General features: G+C 59.3%; 6 protein-coding genes across 6 annotated transcripts; all 6 read right to left on the bottom strand.

Annotated features, from left to right (window-relative positions):
• Positions 1–16: 16 nt before the first annotated feature.
• On the bottom strand, positions 17–3289 carry LPMP_340580 (beta-fructofuranosidase-like protein; the record flags this gene model as incomplete). Its single annotated transcript, XM_010704183.1, has 1 exon — positions 17–3289. The coding sequence occupies one exon, from the start codon at positions 3287–3289 to the stop codon at positions 17–19; it is 3273 nt and encodes a 1090-aa protein (XP_010702485.1).
• Positions 3290–4999: 1710 nt separating this feature from the next.
• LPMP_340570 (hypothetical protein) lies at positions 5000–6793 on the bottom strand (the record flags this gene model as incomplete). Its single annotated transcript, XM_010704182.1, has 1 exon — positions 5000–6793. The coding sequence occupies one exon, from the start codon at positions 6791–6793 to the stop codon at positions 5000–5002; it is 1794 nt and encodes a 597-aa protein (XP_010702484.1).
• Positions 6794–7363: 570 nt separating this feature from the next.
• On the bottom strand, positions 7364–8500 carry LPMP_340560 (hypothetical protein; the record flags this gene model as incomplete). Its single annotated transcript, XM_010704181.1, has 1 exon — positions 7364–8500. The coding sequence occupies one exon, from the start codon at positions 8498–8500 to the stop codon at positions 7364–7366; it is 1137 nt and encodes a 378-aa protein (XP_010702483.1).
• An 800-nt stretch (positions 8501–9300) lies between these two features.
• Positions 9301–16776, bottom strand: LPMP_340550 (hypothetical protein; the record flags this gene model as incomplete). The annotated part of the gene is made up of 1 exon (XM_010704180.1): positions 9301–16776. The coding sequence occupies one exon, from the start codon at positions 16774–16776 to the stop codon at positions 9301–9303; it is 7476 nt and encodes a 2491-aa protein (XP_010702482.1).
• Positions 16777–17884: 1108 nt separating this feature from the next.
• Positions 17885–18424, bottom strand: LPMP_340540 (60S ribosomal protein L18a, putative; the record flags this gene model as incomplete). The annotated part of the gene is made up of 1 exon (XM_010704179.1): positions 17885–18424. The coding sequence occupies one exon, from the start codon at positions 18422–18424 to the stop codon at positions 17885–17887; it is 540 nt and encodes a 179-aa protein (XP_010702481.1).
• Positions 18425–19034: 610 nt separating this feature from the next.
• LPMP_340530 (hypothetical protein) lies at positions 19035–21158 on the bottom strand (the record flags this gene model as incomplete). Its single annotated transcript, XM_010704178.1, has 1 exon — positions 19035–21158. One exon carries the CDS (start codon positions 21156–21158, stop codon positions 19035–19037), a length of 2124 nt encoding a protein of 707 aa, XP_010702480.1.
• Positions 21159–22208: the final 1050 nt, after the last annotated feature.

The following is a 22208-nucleotide window of genomic DNA, read 5'->3' as shown; positions in this document are numbered from 1 at the left end:
GTGTGTCGCACTCTCCTTACCGGGCGACACCCATGGCTGAGAGCAGGTTGTAGTAGCTGTTTGTATAGCTGCGGATCAATTTCGGGTCAGTGTCTGCGGTAAACGCTGAGCCTAGCGAGAAGATCTCGGCCGAGGCAGTGACGGTGACGCTGCCCATGTTCTTTGTGTACACGGCGATGCCCGTCTGCGATTCGTCGCGAGGGAGGTAGAGAGAGCCAGTCATGGTCTCTAGACCACCATCCTTGAAGACCTCGATGACGCTGTCGTCGACGAAGATGTGCAAGCGTACCACATTAGGGTTCGTCTGTTTCACAGGCGAGCGGCCGAGGATAGGCTGGCTGGAGCCGATAGAGCCAGAATGGGTGCGGTCCATGTACAGCATTGGGATGTTCACTGTGCCGCTCTGCGCGGTCGTGTTGTACACGCGCTGGCTTGTTTTCCAGTACAGGGCGCACGTAGGCGATGGCGAGGTGGTGTACGTCCACGAAACGCACGTGCGGTCCTTCGCGCATTCCGCACTACAGTTGCCCGCGGCGTTGGTGCTGGCACCAGCGTACACCTTGATTGGTGTCCACGTCATGTCCTGCGCGCGGTTGGCGATCGGCTGCTGCGTCGCCTCCGGCATGCGCACCGAGACAGTTGTGTGCTGACTGAGGTTCGCGTTGGCACGGATCATGACTCCAAACTCCGGTGCCGTGCTGTCGGTGTAGTAGGTGGCTCCGTTGAAGGGTTCCATGCTGGAGAGCTTGAAGGTGACAATGATCTCGTGCTGACGAGTGATGTTAATGCCAGCCGGGATGAGGGTCTGCGGCATGCCATCCACGAGTACCAGCGGGTCGGTCTCTGCGCGTGAGTAGAGGTGGTCCAGACGCAGCCCCTTCAGCTCCGGGATCGGGTACGTCTTGAGCTTTTTCTCGACGCTGTCGTACTCCATGCCGCGCACCAGGTTCTGCACGCCAGACCAGCCCTTCGATGTGATCTGCTGGCTGCTCAGCTCGTCGCTTGTCCAGCCCCAAATCATGCGGCGGTTGAGGATGGGGTCGTAGAAGGTCTTGGAGGCGTAGAACGGGCCGTAGTCGATGAAGGTGAAACTGCGCTCGGAGTCCTCCGTGAAGATGTACTTGCCGGTTGACGGGTCAGCCTGATAGGAGCCGTAGACGATGTAGTCGCGGTGCGACCGTATGTTGGAAACCTTGAGATAGTGTTCGCCGCCCTCGTGCAACGTGAAGAAGTCGGGGGACTCGAGCATCTTGTCAGTGCTGTACTTGTAGACGTAGAGGCTGTGAGAGAAGCTGTAGCCGCTCTGGAAGGTCGGGTCGGTGGTGCTGAAGAGGATGACGTGCGCGTTGTCCCCGTCGCTATCGGCGATGCGGGCCACGAAGGCGATTAGCCACTGGTCAGGGTTGGCGGGGTCCTGCCACCACTCCGTTGGGTCGCGGAAGTTCTCCAGGCCCACAAGCCCGGGAACGCTTTCCTCGGTGACAAGGGGGTTCAGCGGGCTCTTCTCGAACGTGTTCAGCGTACGCTTGCCGGCCAGGTCACTCGAGGGGATGGTTGCGATGCACTGGCGCTGGATGTTCTCCGGCTCCGTGCAGGTGTACATAATGACCGGCTCGCCGTAGTTGTTGTTCATCATGGTGCCGGAGTAGGCGCCCCACCGGTCGTACCACCTGTCGGCCCACATGGCAACCGGCGATACAGGACGCGTCCACTTGACATAGTCCTCCGACGTGACGTGGTACCAGGCGATGTCACCCCACAGCGGGCCGTTGGGGTTGTACTGCATGTACAGGTGAATCTTGCCGGTGACGGGGTCGCGGTAGGGGCCGTTGGGGTTGCTGATCCAGTTCTTCCAGGGACGGAGATGGTACTGCGGCTGGGCATCAACGTGGATCGACGAGTCGGGGGTCGGGGTAGGGGTGCTGTCCCTACTGTCAGTCGGCTCCGACGACGAGGACGACGGAGTCTGCGAACGCACGCAGCGGGCGAGGTTGTCATGCGTGGCGTAGAGCATCGCACACACAGTGTACACGCGGCAGAACGTCGTTGTGCACGGGTCACTGATCGTGCCGCCGGTGCGGAGAGTCATGTAGTTCGTAAACAGCGTGTCGTTTGCGAACATCTTTGCCACTGCCGCATTGATCGACGAGACATTGGTAAGATCGGTGATGCCAAGGGCGGCGCCTACCTCCAGACCATCGTTCCACTGAATAAAGACAGTTTGAGCGTACCGTTGCCTCAGGGTTTTAAGTTTCCACGTGGCCATGTCGAAGTCGCCGGTGAGGTACGCGGGCACGTTGCCATACAGTGGCGTGATGGCGTTGATGACGACGAGCGGCACCCCCATCTCCGCGTCGCCGAGGATAGCAAAGCGGTGGGTGTGACCGAAGAGCTGAAGGACGATGATGTCCTTGTTGTTGGACAGCAGGGTTGTGTAGGCGTTCTGGTACATGGGCTTCCAGTACATGTCGTCCTCCACAGGGCCAACGGCACCGCGAGAGATCACGCGGAAGACGTCGGGTTGTGGAGGGATATGACCAATAATGATCACCTTCTGCCCCGCAGCACGAGCTGCGTTGATCTCGCTCTCCATCCACCCCAGCTGCCCACACGGGTCCGTCTCGGTGTCGGGAAGGGCTGGTGACAGCTTATACGTCCACACCAGGGTGTGAAGCGCCAGGACGCGCAGCTGCGCACTGGCGATACCACTGTAGTAACCGCACTTGGACATCACCGTACCCTGCGTTTCGGTCAGCAGCGCGTACTCCTTCATTACATCGACCTGTGTGTCCAGGGTGGTTTGCGGGGTGGCCGTTATGTTGAAGAAGTAGTTTGGAATGGCGTCGTTGTTACCGAGGACGGTCGTCACGCGCGGGGTGTTGAAGTCAGTATCTATACAGCTATCTACGATGCGCGCGAAGTAGTTCGACAGCGGCGTAAACACGTCGGTCATCGTCAGAGACGTGGAAGTCATGCCGTGCCGCTGCCAATCACCTGCGAAGAACGTGTAGGCGGAGCGCTGTATCATAATGTCGTTGGTGATGATGGCCAGAAGGGATTTGGGTGAGTCACAACCGACCTGACCGAAGGGCAGGGCCGAAATGGTGGTGCAGGCGCCATAAGCGTCGGCGGTAGCGTAAGCTGGATCGTAGTGCACATCGGAGACCAGGTTGACTTTGATCGCTGCCGCAGCACCTGCGTAGAGGGCAAGAACGACGACGGCGACGGCGAGCGCACGAGCGGCTGCCGACACGGTGCCACCGACGTGGCGACAATGCTGACGAGGCATGCGGAGCGCAGGGGACGGAGTGGTGCCAGCTCTGCCTGTTCGGTGGAAAGTGCTGAACTAACGACCGGAAAAGAGAGAAGAAATGGTTGCTGCTCCCGACCGCTCTTCCTCTGAAAAGAAAAAAGAGAGTTGCTTCGCACCCCTGGCGTACGTCTCAACTTCAGTGCCGCTGTCTGTGTCGCACGCGTAATGCGGAAGCGTCGGCAAGGAGAGCAGAGCACCGAACGTGAGGGTGGTGGTGGAGGATGATGGCACTAACACGTAGCACTCACTCACATGCTAACAAAAATGAGCAGGATAGAGAAACCGAAAAATAAAACAGCAAAATGCAATTATTGCGGAGTTAGCGGTACGGTGCCACCCCCCATCGCCTGCAGGACTCAGCGAGCACACTGAGCTAGGTGTGCTTCTTACTTGTTTATCAACAGAGTGTATCAGGCTACTAAGGGACACGCTCTTAGTGCCTAGGTGAGAGAGCGAGAGAGGCGGAGGTGGATGGAGAAAGGCGAGGAGGGGGGAAGGGGAGATGGCAGCAAAGAATAACGAACAGAAGGAAAGGCGTTTTCTTTTAGGATGAGCAAGACGATGTGGGTGCGGGAGTGGGGAGAAGAAAGCATAAATTGAGTAACCTTAACAAAGCCGAAACTGGCGGCAACAGTGTAACGCAGAAAGGGGGACACAAAAGGGAGAACGAACGAATCACATAGCCGCACAGAGCAGAGCGGGAGATGAGGAGCGGCGGAGGCAGAGAAACTAAGATGTCCAAGTCCACAATCTGAAAGTAAATATGAGTAAATAAGGAAGAGAATACAGTAGCAAGAGCTCCTTTCAATGACAGTTGGGTGTGCTGAGAGTTTTTGCCTCTCCTCCCTGTTTGTGTGGTTGGGTTACCTCTGTTACACGCCCTGATAGTATGCACAGACACACCGACGGACTCAAGCGGTGGTTGAGGCAGAAGACACTGTGTGTGTGTGTGTCGTCGAGTACGAGGCAACTATGAAGAGCAAGAGCTGTAGGACATCAAGAGGACTCAGTAGGGAAAGTGCAGGGAAGAGTGAGTAGATCGGGTGCGTATGTGCGTGGCCATATGGGGAGGATTGCAGCAAAGAAGGGGAAAGAAGGAGATCATGTGAGCGAAAAGTAGAGGAGGGGAGGGGGCGCCAATTATCAGATGCATTGCTCGATGCGAGTAGGGCGGAGAAGGGGTCCGGAGATATGACGACGCGCTTTACGTTCGCTTCAGACAGCCGCTTGTGAGTGTCCGTGCGCTGAGCGGGGCGGGACATGCACTTGCCGCGAATGACCAGCAATGCTCGCGACTTCTACCTCACGCTCTGCCGTCCCCACTTTTATGCACAAATTGCCGGATTCCAGAGAGCGGGGAAGGCGAGGGGGTGCGCTAAGGACAAGTCGCGTTGGATAAGAAAGTGAGAAGAGTGTATGTGCGTCCCTTAATTTCGATGCAACTCTCACCCGCCCCCCCCCCCCCACTTACCCCCCTCCTCACACACACGCATTCGCCCAAGAAGATTTCCCTGCACGTGACTTTCTGACGGGTGGTGCCGCATATCGCATTTGGCTCTGATGCGATCCTCGATACCGCAAAGCCCGCTTTCATCACAATCACAAACAACCAAAAAACGCCCTGGCACAGACAACTAAACGGGCGCTGAGCACTTCTCCGCCTTCTCGCGCACGTTGCTGAGTCGCCTAGGAGTACCAGTAGACTAGCACAACCAACATGAAAAGAGAGAGGGAGGAGTAGCGCGCGAACCACCATGCAGGCCTCCACACCAGCAGCACCGGTAGCTCTTGACAACGCTTCACCGGCTGCTGCGCCTCCCACCCAGTGAGCCGCTCCCTACCGATACCGTCTACCTTCTCAAATCGTGTCCAGTGCATCGTGTCTGCTGCGGCGACGTCGAGGCCACCACCTGCGTGAAGCCGTCCCGTCATGGTGCTCACGGCCTGCTGCCGTACCAGTAAACTCTGCTTCAGCAGTCGAAGATTTTGCTGTGGGTATGGACTATGAAGAACGAGCCAACTCCACAGTGCTACATCGACTTCCTGCGGCTCTGGTGCAAACGGGATGTACTTGTACAGGAGAAAGGAGATGAATTCAAACGGTGACGCGGAGGCTGGTACCACGTCAGCAGCACGCAGCGATCGCCGCAGCCTCCACCGTGACGTCTGTGGGACTGCCGTGGGAGGGGAGGGCGGTTGCGTGGCTACGGCAGTGGCGACTCCACGAGGCGCGGCCTCGGGTTGGCGCCGGCTTGCCTGTCTGCCCTTAAAGAAGACTACCGACGACGATGGTAGGAGCTGCGCCAGCATATTCCACACGGTCCATAGCAGGAGCACCACGAATCGGAGAGGGTAGTAGAGAAAACGCGTCCACCGCGCTCTGGGCGAGGACGAGCACGGGTGAAAGAAAAGACTGAGCAGCGTTGCGTGCTGCCTGCCAGCACCGTTGAAGCTACCGTAGAGGTCGTCTGGAAAGATGTTGTTTTCGCAGTGGTAAGCCCGATTGTACTGGTGGTAGTCCTTCGAGTCCCACCACAGCGGGTGCGCCGAGGTTGCTAAGTTACCCGACACCGTGTCACCCGTCCGCGCAGAGACAGTCGCTGAAAAGCGCGATGGCGACGTCTCGCCTGCTGTAGAGGGATGACTGGCAGATGGGGAACTTGATGGCCGCATGCGATGGCGGGGCAGTAGCGGATGCGCAGTTGCGTCTTCATCGTTGCCACCGGTGGCCGCGGCCACATCAGAACCTCGAGCGGAGGACTCGAGCGACGGCGACGCAGACGAGGGTGGGCTCAACAACTCGCTCGTGTGCGGTACCTTCGCCGTCGACGACGCTGACTCCAAAGCTGCACCACGCTGGCACCGTGGCCGCGCCTCTAACATCCGGCGCCGTAGACGCTCACGCCACTCAAGAAAAACCTGATCCCTGCACCAGCCCACCATCAGCTCAAGACTGCGTGGCGGCCTCTCTGGCATACCATTAGCCGCTGAAAAAGAGCGTAGGCCCTCCGCGGCCGTCCCGTTCTCCACGTTGAAGCTGTACGACGAGGTGCGCACCGCTTGGGCCGCTTGCAGCGGAGATGCAAACTGAATGTACACCTCTGACCGCGTGGTTGTGGCGAGCGACAGGTAATGTGCCACGGTGCGCCCGACGTAGGCATCAAAGTAGTCGCGCACATCGAGGATGTCATCAGCTTGCACCCCACTCACTACAGTCCAGGTCGAGGCAATGAAGCAGCCCAACGTCTGCTGCTCCAGTGGTGTGTACCGTGGCGGCTGTGGGCGAGTCTCGGGCCCATCGGACGCCGGGCACAGGGGCTCGGGCACGTGATCATGAAACTCGCGCGGCAGAAAGCCTCGCAAGATGCTCTCCGTGGCATCGACGGAGTCGGGCAGGTTAGCTTGAGGAGAGTCCAGGGTTGGCTCGCCGCGGCGCCGCTGCCGTCGCTCCTGCCAGTCGCCGACCGTCTGCTTCCACATGGTACGTTAGACAAGAAAGAGAAGAAAGATAGGTCGGTGGGCTTGCAACAACACTGTCGCTACCCTATTATGCGTCGTGCTATTGGTGGGAGAGGGAGGAGGGAGAGAGGGAAGTGGCTATGGAATGCAACAGGAGTGGGCGTTTGTATGAATGCGTGCGTATGCCTATGTTTCTGTGTGAGCCAAGGCCTGTCGCGCCACACGCCAGTGGTTGCTCCTGGAAGCTACTCCCTGTCAGGCGATTTGAGGAGGCCACAAGAGCGACAAGGGGCACGAATAGGGATCGCTTTTCTTTTTTTTTACTGCAGTACGCGATGCGTATTGCGTATGCGTGTGTCGTTGACATCGCCTTTTCGCATCTCCCTTCCCCATTGCAGGACGGTCCGTACCAGTGTGATAAAGAGAGGGGTTGCAGGGCAGGCACCATAACCACCGCTACCACGTAGCCACATGGGTGGGAGGGGGGGGGGAGCTGAAAAGCGATACTGAACGTCGAAAGCTGCACCTATTTTGTGTCTTCTGAGGACAAGGGAGGCCGTGAGGAGGAACGACCACTCCTACTCACACCCACTACCCACCACGCAAACAAGCGTCAGCGCACGTTTGCGCGCTTGCCTCGAGTCGAGCAGGGTCTACGAGGAAGAGCGGGGTGACGGTGCCGCTGCTCGGCTCTACCAAGGCAGCTGGGGGCTGCACGCCGTACTGGCTACACAGACACAGATACTGCGGTGCTGTCTCTTCTTCCTGCACGGCGACTGCGATGGTTGTCGTGGCATGCGAGACGTCAGGTATAGCACCCCAGTCAAAACTCGTGCGTAGGGTACGAGAGAGCGGCGCCTGACACGCAGCCAAGGCGCGGCTGATGACTTCCTCCTGCGTGTGGCTGCGTGTGTGCCGGTTCGTCAACCACAAGAGGAGCGTAGCCAGTACCTTTTCCGTCGCTGCTCGCCAATCGCCGGCCTCGACTGCCACCTTTCCAGCATCGAACGGCCTACCAACATCGATGCGGTAAAGCTCCGCCTCTTTTGACAGCGTCGCCTGCAGCGCATTGATCAGGTCGGCTTTTTCTTCGCTTTTGGTGTCACTGGCGCCTACCTGCAGGAGATTGCGCCGCAGAGCAATCAAGCATTTTGCCCGCTTTGATGCGTCTTGCGCAGCATCCACCGCTACCTCACTCAGTGTACGAGCGCGTGATAGGTGCTGCAGCGCGTCGGGTGTCTCTGCAGCGTCGCCGAGGCGAGGCCACAGCACTCCAACTCCACCTCCAGCGAGTGCCCGGACGTATGGGTGCGCAAAGACGCCGTCGAGGCGCGTGCGTGACGATGAATGCAAGTAAAAGGCCAGCGCAAAGTCGGCGGTGACGTCAGCGTCACCGATGCTGTCGTCTCCGCTTCGCTCGGGGTGACTGTCTGTCCAGCGCGCTGTAGTCCATGCTCTAAGCCGTTGCACCGCCTGGTCCTGGCGCCTGTGGAGTTGCTCAAGATCCACCGTCGGTACCACCAGTCCAAGCAGCTCGCGCTCGCTGTCGATACGCACGCGCCGCAGTGCGGCGTAGTGGAAGGGAACTAGGAAAACTGACACGAGAAAAATCCCCCAGAAGAACAAGAAGAGCGCTTGGCGGCGGCGCAGCGCGACCGTACGACGCTGCGGCGGCCCAGCCGGGTGCAGCATCTGGTCCAGCTTCCACAGTGTGCCGTACGGTAGCATTGCGTGCTGGGCAGTCGTTTTGTATGTCCAAAAAAAAAAGAGCGAAAATCGCTCGTGTGTGCGAGGGAGAGATGGGGAGAGCGATGTGCCGGCAGCCTGCCCCTGCATCGCCGCAGACGAGGGGGTGAGAGTGCCGAAGGGTAAAGGGGCGAGGACAGGACAACACAGAGGAAAAAGGGGTGTGGTGAAGGAGGGCGGTGGGAGGGTAGGGTGGGGCATGTGCAAGGGCGATGTGTCTTCTAGAGGTACGACTGTGGCGATCCCCTGCCTGTTTGCTTTCTCAGCACGACCAACTCCCATACGTGTAAAGTCGTCATCTCTCTGCGTGCGCGTTTGGCAGAGTCACTCACGTCAAAACGTACACCCCTCCTCCTCTTCCGCCCCTACTCGATCGGGCAACAGGGGGAGGATATGCATCTTTGTTGTCTTCCATATGAGGCCCGCCACATGCAAGTCACCCTTGTGAGGGGCGTACATGAAAGGGTGCAGTGCTCTCCTTCCCTCACCGTTTCTTTTTGGGGTTTAGTGTACATCAACGACGTTCACCCGACTCACCCAGCTCTGGATCTGAGGGAGAGAGAAAGAGAGGAGGAGCACATGGTGCTTCCCTATTCCTTTTCCTATTGAGCAGACGCGTGTCAGTGTGCCCTCAAGGACATCGTGGCGCCGACCCTGGAGAAGTATCAACAGGAGCGAAAGTATGGGCTCAAAATGCGCAGACGTGCGTGAACTTCATTTACATCCGGAAGAGAAGAGGGAGTCCCGACTGATAGTGGCGCAGACGCCCGCGTGTAACCGTTCTACACCACCATGCGCTCGCTGCTGCCGAGACTACCAATCGCAGATGGGAAAGGGAGCTGCTCCCCCATTGCTGAGGGCGGCACAGCGGACCGTGGGATGCGCTGCAGTTCCTCAAAGCGCCTTTCCAGGCGTACCTGCTCCTCCTGCGCCAATGCCGGCATTTCCATCGGCCACTGAGTGCTCAGCATACGGTGGTAGTGACTCAACTGTGCGAGCTGCTCATGCCGGTGTAGTTCTTTTCGCGCCACCTCTCTCTGCAGTGCCGCACGCGAGGTTTTCACTGCTGTGATAGGGTTTACTTGATCCAGCACATATTGGACATAGGCAGTGTTGGCCGCTGCGTTAGAGAGAGTCGCCGTCGAATCGCGCACCCACGCCACATCGGCATACTCAACGTCTGCTGCAGCGCCGACAGTAGACGGTTTCGACCGATAGGCGCCAAACTGCTGGGGTGGCTGAAGGGTAGCGGGGAGCCAGCGACTGCCATGGCTGAGCAGCATGGCTAATGGGGGAAGGGACGCCGCGTAGGAACCGGCGCTCTGAGGAGCGAGTGAGGAAGCCTCAGAAGCAAAGGACGCAGTTAAGGGCGGCTTGATAGCCGGCGGTATGGCTGGCGCCAGTACTCCACAGCAGAGCAGAGAGAGTCGGGCAACAGTCGCCAAGCGTTGCCAGAGAACACTGCGGTTGCCGCTGGTTGCGGTCGGGTCCCCGCAGAGAAGAATGCCAATCGTGTCAGCACCGCATGTGTGCCCAGGAGCGGTGCTGATGTACCCCAGCACACTGCCTGTGGCGATTCCTGGCACCAGACGCTGGATCACCTGCGGCTCCGATGCTGCCGCCAGGGTGGACGATGCGCACGACTCGGAGAGCGAGGGAAGCACCTCGCTCACGTGCCAGTAGCGGATGGTCTCCCCATTATCGAGCTGACCAAAGCACACTGGCAGCACACGCGAGATGCACTGTGGTGGAATGCCTCTTGAAGGAAAGCCAAGCCTCCCCGCCGCCGAGACCCCTCCTCTGACAGTGGTGGAGGTCGTAGCAGAAGCGTTGCCAGCGTAAAAAACCCGCTCATCCGTTGCAGCGGCGGCAGCCTCGATGGGTGCCAGCACATCCATACGGAGCAGCTGCGCGGTCCGAATGAACGGCTCCGCTACTTCACGCATCCGCCGCAGAAGAGATGGGCACCACCCAGTGGCTCGTCGGCGCGCATAAGCTGCGGTTTCTCGCCGCTGCTCGCGCGCATACGTCAGCTGCGCCGCTCGGGGCAGACGATGAGGACTGTAGTGGGGACTCACCAAGGCGCGCAGCAACTCTTCGTATGTGCTTGCGCGTTCCGGGTGTAGCACCTGCGGTCCCTCGTTGGCTTCCGCGAGCCCGCACACTTCCCATACGCACCGTGCCCCGTCTACCATGCGTAGGCCACCGCCGCACGCTAAGTCAAAGAACGGCAGGCCCTGCCCCACCGCGTACGCAGCAGGGGAGGCATGGGTAATGCTGGCGAGCACGTCCGCAGGCTCAATCGTGACGATCGCGTGATGATGAAGGACGCGCACGGCGCTGGTCGAGGGGCGTACGAGCACCGTTTCAAACGTCTCCCCGCGGTACACCAAGGTGCCATGCGTGCCGCTTTGTTCGACCCCCCCTCTCTCCAAGCCCTGCTCTTCGTCCGCATCCACCGATGCGTCCACCTCAACGTCTGTGGTAGAGGAAGGGGCTGAAGACGTGGGCGCGGCCGCCCATCGCCTCTGCAGGACAGTTCCATCACCAAAGATGGCAGCAAAGGCGGCTTTGCCCGCTCTCGCTTCGTCGCTGCCACCTACCGGGGTTGGCGCAAGATACAGACGAGGCAGAGCCGATGCTTCCACGCACCACCGCACGGAGAGCTCCTCTGCGTCAGCCGCCCCCCCGAAGAGGCTGTCCTCCACTGCCTGCAACTCTTCCAGCAGCGCGCACAGGGTGGGAGAGGAGAGTGACGCCCATGTGGAGGTGTCGTCGAGGTGGCGCACGAGCGCACGCCGCCGAGTCTCACGCGGTGCCACCGTAGTGATGGTCGTGCCATCTGGAAACACGACGACCCGGGCGAGTGTGGTACTCACTCGGCCGTCGTTGTGTGTGCCTCCGGTGTCTTCGGGGGTGGTCAAAGATTCGTACTCCGCCACCGTCAAGCCGTCCTCGCGGGAGCGCATGCGGCAGTGGTGTACAGCATCGTAGGCGATTTCACTGCGTGTGAAGGGCGGGGCGTGCGCTTCATCGGCGCCAGCGTGGCTCGTCATGCCTCTGGAGTTCTCACACGCAATGCGCACCTGCACACGCTGAAACGAGCTAGGTTGGACCGTCTCCGAGCTTGCAAGGGGTGCATCCGCAGAGGTGTCTCCCCTGCTACTGCCGTTGCGCACAAAGCACCGCCCGTCCAGCGCCACCAACGTGTCACAATACTGCGAGGTTGAATTGAATGCTGAGGGCTTGGCGAAGACCGGCGTCAGAGGCCGCCGTACCATGATTGCACCACTAGGAAACAACAGCTGCTGCATCCCCGATGCATAGAAGCGTTGCACCACGCCGGTGCGCTCGTTGACCACGCAGCTGGTCTCTACCTCGGACGACGCTTCCAGTTCCATCGGTGTGGCAGCGGTGAATTCTGTCGGGCAGTGGTGGACACAGTAGAGGATAACACGCTCCTCGAGGAGGGCTGTGCACGCCTCCATGACGCCCCCCTGCGGCAAGGCCGCTGTTGGTCGCCCGCTCAGCTCCTTCAGGGAGACCGCGGCGGCGGCTGTGGTGCTGGATGATGTGTTTGGGTAGCGACAAATCCGAATGCGTGACTCACCCTCGCGCCGCTGTAGGACCACGTTGCAGGTGGTGAGCATGACATCAATCAGCGGAACCGTACTGCTGCAGTCCTGTCGGGTGTTGTGGCTTGTGCACGTGAAAAGAAGTCCGTCATCCCAGTGGACGGTCAGGTGCACGTTGTGGACTCCCGTGCTCGACGGTGTTGCGTGCAGAGTAGCGATGATCTCGGTGGCCTTGATGTAGCGGCACAGACGCTGCACCTCACTTACCCACACCTCCACCACCGCATCGCCGTACAGGTAGAGAGTCTCGTGGGTGTCAAAGCGCATTGGGGCACATTCTGTAGCAGCTATCGTTTTAGAGGATTCAGACGACACACCCTTCACGGTGACAAGTGACGTCGACACCTCGGCGTGTCGCTGCATGTACTGGGAGATAAGGTCGTGCATCGCACGCATCGTCAACTCCGCCGGACCCACACGCAACGGCGTCTTCGCACCTGTAGCGGTAGCCCCGATGGGCTTTGCGGCCGCTGCCTCCCCGTCCGTGCCCTGCTGCTGGTGCTGTAGCAGCGATTGCCACAGTGCGTAGACTTCAACCGACGTCACGGACCCTGCCCGCGGAACCATGTCTACCCACCTACGTGACCGCCGCTGCCTCAGCGAGAGGCGGCTCTTCTGCTCCACCTTCGCGTCGGAGTTCAGCTTCCGCCCGTTCTCGATGACCTCTGCCATCTGCACATCCGGCACTGCCACGCCGGCAACCCACATGTGTGTCACTCGCCGTGTGGGGTGCACGTTGAGGGCGTTGTGCGCGTAGGCAGACGTGCGGTGGACCTCATCATCCTTGTCTCCAGAGGACGCAACTGCGCCGACGCCTTTGCCGGCGCTACCGTACCCCGTCGCAGTTCGCGACGGGAGAGGGCGATAATGAAGTGCGCAAGAGCGCCACGCAACGTTATGAGCACCGAAGCGCTCCTGGAAATCAACGATGGACGCCACGATTACCTGCACCGGCAGCTGCTGCGTCACACTCCAGTCATCGTTCGTACAGGCGGCTTCTTCCCTGGCTGCGATGGGGACGTGACCATGCCTGTGCAGTGAGGCTGAATGGTGCGTCGACTCCAAGCCGGTTTCTCGTAGCAGCTGATGCAGGAGTGCTTGCTGCAGCAGATGCTCGTAAATGCGTGGCGTGAGGTTCTCTGCCGCCGCCTGTGTCGCTAACATTTCATTTTCGTTCGTCTTGATACTGTGGTGGCGTTCCGGCAAGAGCGCAGGACATTTTGGTTGCGCCGACTTCGACTTGATTGCCAGGTGGGCCTGCATCGTGTCCACGGAGGCTAAGTAGCGCTGCAGCAGGTCCAGCGCACTAACCTGCTGCGTGCCAGTAGCGCTACCGCCGGCTGACTCACCACGGTGCTTTTTGCAGCTCTGATGCAACGGTGTCACCTCGCATCCACTACGTACTTCGTCGGCGGCCACCTCAGAGTGTGGGGCGACCAGTGTTGACTCTAACGCCCCCTGTAGTGCCACTGCTGCTTCCGCCAGCGGGCGACGACCGAGAAGATTGCGCGCCATCTCCTTGATCAGGTGTACACTCTGCGAGTACGGCTGAAGCTTTGCTGCAACGCCAGACGTGTGCCGACGCAGCCGGCGTCGCTGCTGTTGCAGAAGGAACCCCGTGCTTTGCGTCGTGATGGTCATCGTGGCCATCGTGCTCTGGCGTGCTGTGAGCGAAGAGGAGCCCCCCGTTGCCAGGTCGTGCACTGCCAGTGACAACCCTGGGCGTGCCGCTGCGGGAGTGACGGTGTCGGTGCCGCGGGCCACGTTCACCTCGAAATGCCCCGCATTCTTGGCGATGACGTGTCGCACCATCCACGACACTTCTTGAGGGTACGGGGGCAGCGTCACATCCGTGCTTTGGTGGTGAATACGCGCTGACACTGTCGCGGTGCACCGCTTCTCCAACTGCGCTGCCGCCGCTGCTGCTTCACTGGTCGGTGTTTCCGTCGCCTTGGGAGGCTGTGGAACGATGGCTGCCACAGCCCCAGTGTTCACGAGGGCCTTTGCGCCTCTGCTGCCCGGCACTGACAGTGTCTGAAATGGCTGCGCATACCGCCGGAACAGTCCGGAAGGCGGGAGTGTCGTGGGGGTCGCGACGTTGCTGGCGACATGCTGCCCTGCGCTGCGCGACGCCAGCGACTCTGCTGTAGCACACAAGGCCGTTAGCTCACGCAAGGGTTGCTGGAGCAGGAGTGATTCGCTTACTGTGGCCATCCATGCACACACGGCGCTCATGATATTAAAGACGCCACCCGCGCAACATGCCGTAACGATCGACCGCTGCGGCGTCACTGTCGCACCCACGGAGTGGTCTCCTGGTGCTTTTACTGTGACCGCACCGCGTGTGCCGTTGCAGCCGTCGCTGTTGGCGTCCCACCTTAGGGTCGGGCGGCTCTTCAAAGACCATCCATTGTATGCATCGATGAGGTGCGCTAGTCGGGTCAGAACTGACATCAGGGGAGCCTTGTCGCATCGCTCCATATCGCCAGCAGCCCTACCATCGCCAACCACAACCGATAACAACCCAGCGCCCCACTGCATGATGCTTTCAGTCGTCACGCTCGTCGACATAGGAGCATCATCCGGTTCGCTGCAGCGCAGCGTCAACGGAGGCACTGGCGCAATGGCCAACGCTGCCACCTCCCACAGGGGAAGGGGGCACTTGGAAGCGTCAGGCACGGTTCGAGATAGCGAGAGGCGAACAGCCTCCTCGAACGTGACAGAGGGTCTCTGGTGCCCCATTTGAGGATTGCCGTTAGCGCTGCCGCTCACCAGCTCCACCGCTGAGCCACCAGTCGTCAGCAGAGCGGCTGAATTGCTCAGGTACGCGCGCACCCACCGCAATAGAGGCGCGTGCGTACGCCACATCCGTTTAAACGCCTCTTCCGTTGCCAATCCCACCATATCCGCCTCCGACGCGGTCATCACTGCCCCTTGAAAGGAGGTCATCTTGCTAAGATACCACGTCAGCTCCATCCCGAGGTCCGCTGGGAATGAGGATGGTGCTGTCAGCGCTGTAGCCTGTGGTGGTGATGGTGTTGCTGCTAGGCTTCCCAAGTAGAGGTAATGCGCGAGGGTGAGAGGGTGAGCGATGCAGTACGGGAACTCTGCCGGTGTTGCCTGCAGGTCGATCTCCCTACTCAGCTCGCGCGACTGTAGTGAAGTTTTGTGCTGAGCTGATGGGATTGTTGCTGCGGTGCCTGCTACCCCGGCTGCGCCTCGCGTATTGCGGCCCTTAGCACCTCCTGGCCCACTGAACGCTGGACTGCTTGCTCGAGACACTTTCGTTGTTGTACCCTTTGGCGCCAGCTTTTTCGTGCCCCCGCTACTACTGAGTCGACGTTGTCCCCTCGGAGAGTTCGCGTGTGACTGCGCTCCCTTTGCCAGGTGCGCATGCAGCACGCCGAGCGTGTCTTGGACAGCAGCACTGCTGGCCGAGGGGTCATAGAGACAAAAGGCTGTGCGTGGCACGAGCCGCACCCAGTGTACCATGACGGCTTCTTCATCTGGACTGCGCATGAACGAAGGGCTCACAGGAACGGGGCACGGGCACGGCGACAAAATGTTGTCTGTGTCATCCAAAGTGTAAGGAAGAAAGCCGCTTAGCATTCGCGGATCCGCCATGGCCCACACAACGGGCATGTGAGCCGGAACAGCGCTGCTGCTGGTGGCATGCAGGTGGGCCCGCAGGATCGGCCAAACGGTGCTCCAAAGGGCACGTGTGACAATCGTGGCAGCCTGGGAAGTTTGGGCATTGTGCTTCTCCCTGCCAAATGACTTGCCGCTGTCCGTTGCCGGTGCATCCTCTTCTGCGCTGCTGCTCTGCTTTTCCACAGAGAGCGCTGAAAGCGCAGCGAGCACATCCTCTTCATGAGCCAGGCGGTAGACAAAAATGACGCACGACGGAGCAGACGCTAGAGTTGCGCCTGGTATTACGACCAGCTCGCACGGTGGCAGTTCTTTGGCTAGATATAACTGACGCTGGTCCTGGTCCACTTTACTTATGCGGCGCTGCACCCCTGATAGCGTCGAGGAGGAGTGCATGGAGCTGCGTGAGGACGAGGCTTTCACTGACCCCGGGCGTCTTTGCTGTAGTGTGCTTCCGCAGTCCTTGCTGGTGGCGGTGTGTTGAGCCTCACCCTTCTTCACTCCAGCGGCAGACGAGGGTGGCGTAGCGGCAGCTGATGCTGGAGTCAGGTTCGGGTGGCCGTCGTCGGCCCTTCCCGGAGGGCGAGGGGGCAAACAGAGGGCGTGTGGATCATCCCCTTGGGCGGCGGCAGCTGCGGCAGCGACGTCGGTCCACGGCACAAAATCGTCTCGAATAGCCTTTGCCATTTGAATGCGCCGTACCGTGTCGACTGCCCCGCTGTCGTCGGCAGAGCACCCCTGCTGGAGAACGGCGCACAACACGCGGGCTACCGTGTCCAGCTGCTCCGCCGCTGTGCTGCAACTGTAGACTTCGACGTCTTCACTCCCTGCAGCTTTTTGACTCATGCCGCTGCTCATTTTGCTGCTGGGTGGCGCCTCACGCCGTTGCACAGCGTAGTGGCTTGTGAGGAGTGTGACATGCAACGTCGTCGCATAGGACAACGCGTGGCGCCATTCGCTGCTAGTGCTCGCCATTGCCTGTCCGTGAGTAAAATGGAGTGTAAGTGCGAAGGGCTTTCATGGAAGGAGGGGGAAGAAGGGGATCTCGCACTAGAGGCAGTAGTGCACCCTACATGCACAGTTCCTGGCGCTGTGCTCTGCTCTTCCACTTTTTTTGTGTGTGCTCAGTGACACAGGCGAGCCGCAGGCGTGGGGGTGTGTAAGGAAGAGCGAGGAGAGAGAATGGAAAGCGCACTAGACGCATAAAGAGCGTGTCCTTGCAGAGTTGATATCGAGCGCCTCCCTCAAAAAAGCAGACGCAAAGCGACGGCACACCAGAAGCGAGATGCGGGGTAGGGATGGTGGTATGCGCTAGGTCACAATGCCGTCTCCTCCCTCGAATGTTCAGCGCCGCAGACCTCAAAGCGGAGGTCTTTGCGTGTCTCGCATGCCTCTTTCCCTCTTTTCCCTGCTCAACAGAGGTTGAGAGCCCTCGCGGAAAGTTCGTGGTGTGTATCATATCGCCGTCTTTTTCTGATTTGTTGCGTGAAAATGAGGGGAAAAACATAAGAAGCGAGCGAACGAAATGAAAAGCACGCAAAACTTCGAGACAGGCAGACACACAGAGAGAGAGAGAGAGGGAGAGCCACTCGAAGGGCGCGTGTCAGGCAACGCGGCACGCCGTCCCCTTCATCCACCGATGTACTTTGCTTCTCATTCTCTCGCTTTCCCATTTCCTCCTTTCACTCCTCCACTCCTTCCCATTCTGTGGCCATTGTCGATGTTGCAGCCAGGCGACTACAACGTGAGGGCAATGCTGCTGAATCACCATTGTGAACCAAAAGACGTAAGCCAAGAAGATCCACCGAAAGAGAAGCGCAAGGCGAGCGAGAAGGGAGACTTGCACATACACGAAGGCCGTAAAGAGCGAAACGGTCGTAACAACACACTTAGCACGTGCATGCGTACATCAACACACACCCACACACGCATGCACGTACCATACCAGCACCCAGGAGACGAGCGAAGAGGGCAGAGAGGGAGTTGAGTGTGCCGACGCATACGCAAATACATCCATGTACCTGCACAATCCGTTTCGCTCTCTTCTCCATTATCCCTTCTTTGTGCGTCATCAGTCCCCCCCTCACGCCACCACAGCGCGCTTCGTGTTCTTCTTGACGAATATGGCGCGGTCCTTGCGGGCTGCCTTGGTGCGGCGCTGGAGGAGCGGGAAGGACAGGTTCGGAGCGTGGTACTGGGCAATGCTCAGGTGCTTCACCTCGTGGTCCGGGATACTCTTCACGCAGAGCACCTCAATGTTGTGGTAACGAGCACGGTGGCGGGAGGCCAGATCGTGGTAGGCCTGGCTCACGGCACCAGTTTTGGAGACGTCGCGGAACTCCTTGACCATGCGCGTGTAGCCGCAGCGCTGGCTGTAGTAGGCGATGTCGACCAGATAGTTGCGCGCCACCAGCTTTGCGTCCTTCACGACCTTGCAGGAAAGCACATCACCATGGGTGGCCTTGACCTTGTTCTTGATCTTCATCATGCGCCAGAAGCGACTCTTGGCGACGACGAAGTTCGGGGCGAACACCTCAAACTTGTACACGGTCGGCTCGGGGTTCTTCTCGGAGGGGGACTCGCGGCCGACCACCTGGTAGTGACGCAAGTGCGGCTTGACCATTCTCTTCTCTTTGGTTCACTACACCAATTTATGCCGGAAGGGGTGTGCGCATGTGTAGAGGAGTGAGAGCAAAAGAGAGAGAGCAAGAGGATTATTAGGATTTGAAGGAGAGGAAAGAGAGGGAGCGTTGATGACCGTGGCGGATGCTTCAAGACGCTAAGGCTGCGAACGTCAGCATGTGCAGATGTGTAAGCATAAAGAGGGGCGTTGGGGGCGCCCTCGTGCGCCTCGCCAAGAAGAGGGAAAGAAGGGCATGGACAGTGCGTAGGGACGTGGGTAGCGACTGCACGATGCGTACGCGCTAAAAATCGCGGCAAGGGATCGTCGCCTACACGCACTGAAGGCTTCCGAGTAGCACGTTTTGGTGGAGCGGGGCGACGCTATACCCTTTCCTTTGTGCCTCGTCATACACTTTGCGAGGGCAATAAAGCGGGCACACCAAAGCAGCGTGCCGGGGTGCTTGAGCACCGGAGACGCACCGCCTCTCCACTGTAGCAGCGAACGAAAAAAGCAGCAGCTAAAGAAAAGAAAGCCTTTATGGTGGCAAGGGAGAAGGAAGAGGGAGGGGAGGGAAGCGAGAAGCGCAAAACGTGTGCAAGCGCAGCTCCCCTCACCCCCATCCCTCTCTGTATGCTTGTGGCACTCGATGAAGTTGCTGTTCCTGCTCGGCAAAGAGAAGCTGCAGAACTAGGTCCATACATGCGCGGTAATCGTCGCACCAGCGGCGGCTTTCGTTGGCTGACATGCGAGCAAGTCGACACGATGCGGGGGTGTACAGCATATTTGGCGCGACGCCATCGATGCTTGGCGATCGACCAGTGGTTTCAGCAGCACCACCGTTAGCAGCGCTTTGAGTTGCCCAGGTTCCAGCTGATGCATCACAGTCGGCCGCCTTGTCAGCATACTCACGACTTGGTTCCATTGCTGGTCCAGGCATATTCCACCATAGAACCTGCTCGTGGCTGCGCTGAATGCTTGTCACAGCAATCGCACAGGCCACACACAGGTGCTTCAGCGGTGCGGGTGGAGGTGCCACGTCTGGAGCGGGACGCACGTTGCTAACACAGTCCCACGTCTGCAGACTCGTCCACACATGGTGGGCGATGCAGCAACGGTTCCATCGTTGCTGCGAGCCTCCTTGTGCGGCTGTCGCAGACAAAGAGAAGTACTGAGTCGCCTCCTGGCTGAGCCGATTCCACCAGTCCCGCAGCAGCGCTGCGACGAGTATGGTGGCATCACCTGTGGATGCTGTGAAGAGAGCTGGAAAGAGCTCACATTGCTGCAGCGCACACGCCTCGATGGAGCCAAAGGCGCTGCTGCTACGCTTGCAAAGCCACAGTGCCAGAGAGGCGGTGATGCCATGCAGAAATACCTCTTGCAGAGCGCGGCGGCGTGTGTCATTATGGCTGGCCTTCTCCGCACCCCCCACCGACATCGTCGCAGCCGCTCCCGTGTCATGTGGTACAAGGAGAGCGGATCGGCACGCCGGGAGCAGGGCAAGGTACCAGCTCGCATAAGACGACGACTGTAGTAGCTCTTCGATGTCCTCGCTCGAGCTGCGCAGCGGTGATTGCGACACATGTAGCGATTTGCTGCACTGCTCCTGAACGTTTGCTGGCGCCGCGGCAGTCGTGGGCACTAACCTTTCGCCGCTTGCGGAGAGGCAGTTGTGGGGATGCTTCAACGTGAGAAGGTACGCGCAACAGATCGAGTCTAGCGCCGTGGTGCTGGTGACGGCTGCTGTGCTAGCCGAGGCAGAAAAAGTGGCCGCTTCGGCCGATGAGCTGTGCATACATGACGTCACCGCGTTGCGGCGAGCTCGCGTACTAGGGCATTCGCGTCTGAGCTGTGACAGCCAGTAACGCCGGCGCTTGCGGCTTTCACCCATGCGCGACTGACACTCCTGCGCGTTCGTTGGCGCAACCGCAGAGGTGTATCCCGCAGCAGCCTTGTCGCACTCCTTGACTATGGGTGAGCCCGCGTCATGTTGTGTCGCCGCTTCTGTTTTCCCCCCCTCCGCTCCCTCCCACACTACCGATACAAGGGGGTCTTTTTCACACCATACAAGGTGCTCGTCGCTGTGCCGACAGTGATACACAAAGGCCTGTGCTGTAGGGTAGTAGCGACCGTGGTGCAGCGCTGGAAAGAACGTGCTGAGTGCCTCCATATCTGCCGTTGCGGTTTGCTCGTTTTTCACGCCGGTGATATCGATATCCAAGCAGCTTTCCACCGTTGCCGTCTTTCGCTCCTGCTGAGAAACGAGAAACTGCCAGTCAGAGGCGTACAAGACGGTGCCCAGTCGTAGACGCCAACCCATCCACTGCTGGCAGCTACCATCACCGCTTGGGTAGATTTTGACCCTAGCTGCGCGAGCTGTGTGCAACACCCTGTGCATTTTCAGCACTAACCACTGAGTGCAGCACGTGACGTTCGATGGCGGCGCTGCGGAACCGACGCCTGGGCCTCTGCCACAGTGACAGAGAGAGAAGCAATCATTATCACTGCCTGAAGGTGTTGCTATGTGCCCTGGACATGAAGGCCACTCTGCCACGACCACTGCCGCGGCGGTGTCGGTACATGGATGCTGCGCACGACCCGACTCGGATGCCGAGCGCTGGTGTATTCGCAGGAGCGCGCAAGGCGTAGAAATGTGGTGTGGCACAGGCGCCTGGCCGAAAGCCTTGAGGGCGGGAAGATGATGCGGAATCCAGACGAGCGGACATGATGCATGCATTTTCCGTGCTATGGTGTGTTAGCGGAGTACCGCCTGCTGAGGCATAGGAAAAGGAAAGCTTTTCGTCCGCGTGTCGAGTGTAGAGTGAGCCACCCTTCCGCGTGCCAGCACACGCACGAACATCAATGAGAAAAATATGGAGTGCGGGTGAGGGTGGGGGGGAATCTGACAGCAATAGGGTGGTAGTGGCAGCGGAGTGCTCGAGTGCGCCGGAGGTGCGCCACGCGGCGAGAGGGATGAGCAGAACCGTAGGTGGAACTGCGGCTCATGTGCGGACTCAGTTTCCACCCAAGAGGAGAGAGGGAATGTCCCAAGAGACACACTTCTTCGTTAGTTCGAGTGAAACGGTGTATGGGTGGATGGGTACACCTTGAGGCCTCACACACACCGAGTCCGCCAACGGACTCATAGGTACGGCTTTGGTTAGTGCTGAGAGAGCCTCCTCTCAGCTCTTTCAATGTTGTGCATGTGCTCGACAAGGCTGGAGGCAAAAAAAAACAAAATAAGCGATGACATTACCATACCGTACGCCCCCCTACAGACACATCTCCGCCGGAAGAAAAAGCGCTCATAAAGGGCAACGACACGACAACATGCCGGAGCAGAAAGACAGGGCAAGAGGGAGTTGGATGAGCACGCCCGCACGGATGATTACGTGCCACGTACCTGCACAGCTGCAGCTACACCTCCCTCCCACCTCTGTAAAACTATGAAGGAGACTGAAGGAAGAGGCGGTGGTGGCGATGACCAAAGGGGGAGAAGCACTTGAAAGTGAACAACAGAAGAGAAAACGAGGCGAGGCAGGCACACAAGTGGAGCACCATCGGTCGCTGTGCTTGGAGGCAGAGACACTCACATCCACAACAGTCCCAGGTGCGCATGAGTGTGGCTGTATGCCCTTTTCTCCCCTGCCGCCACAACCGCTGATGCACAGCGAATACCCAGTGAATACGAATGCATCACTGATTCGAGTATCGCTGCAGGTGTGTGTTTGATCCCCTCCTTTTCCTCATACATTGACAAAGGAGAACAGATGGCGGTGGTGCTGGA

The sequence above is a fragment of the Leishmania panamensis genome, assembly GCF_000755165.1.
Source record: "Leishmania panamensis strain MHOM/PA/94/PSC-1 chromosome 34 sequence".
Classification (NCBI taxonomy): domain Eukaryota; phylum Euglenozoa; class Kinetoplastea; order Trypanosomatida; family Trypanosomatidae; genus Leishmania; species Leishmania panamensis.
This window is presented reverse-complemented; position numbering and strand designations above follow the sequence as displayed.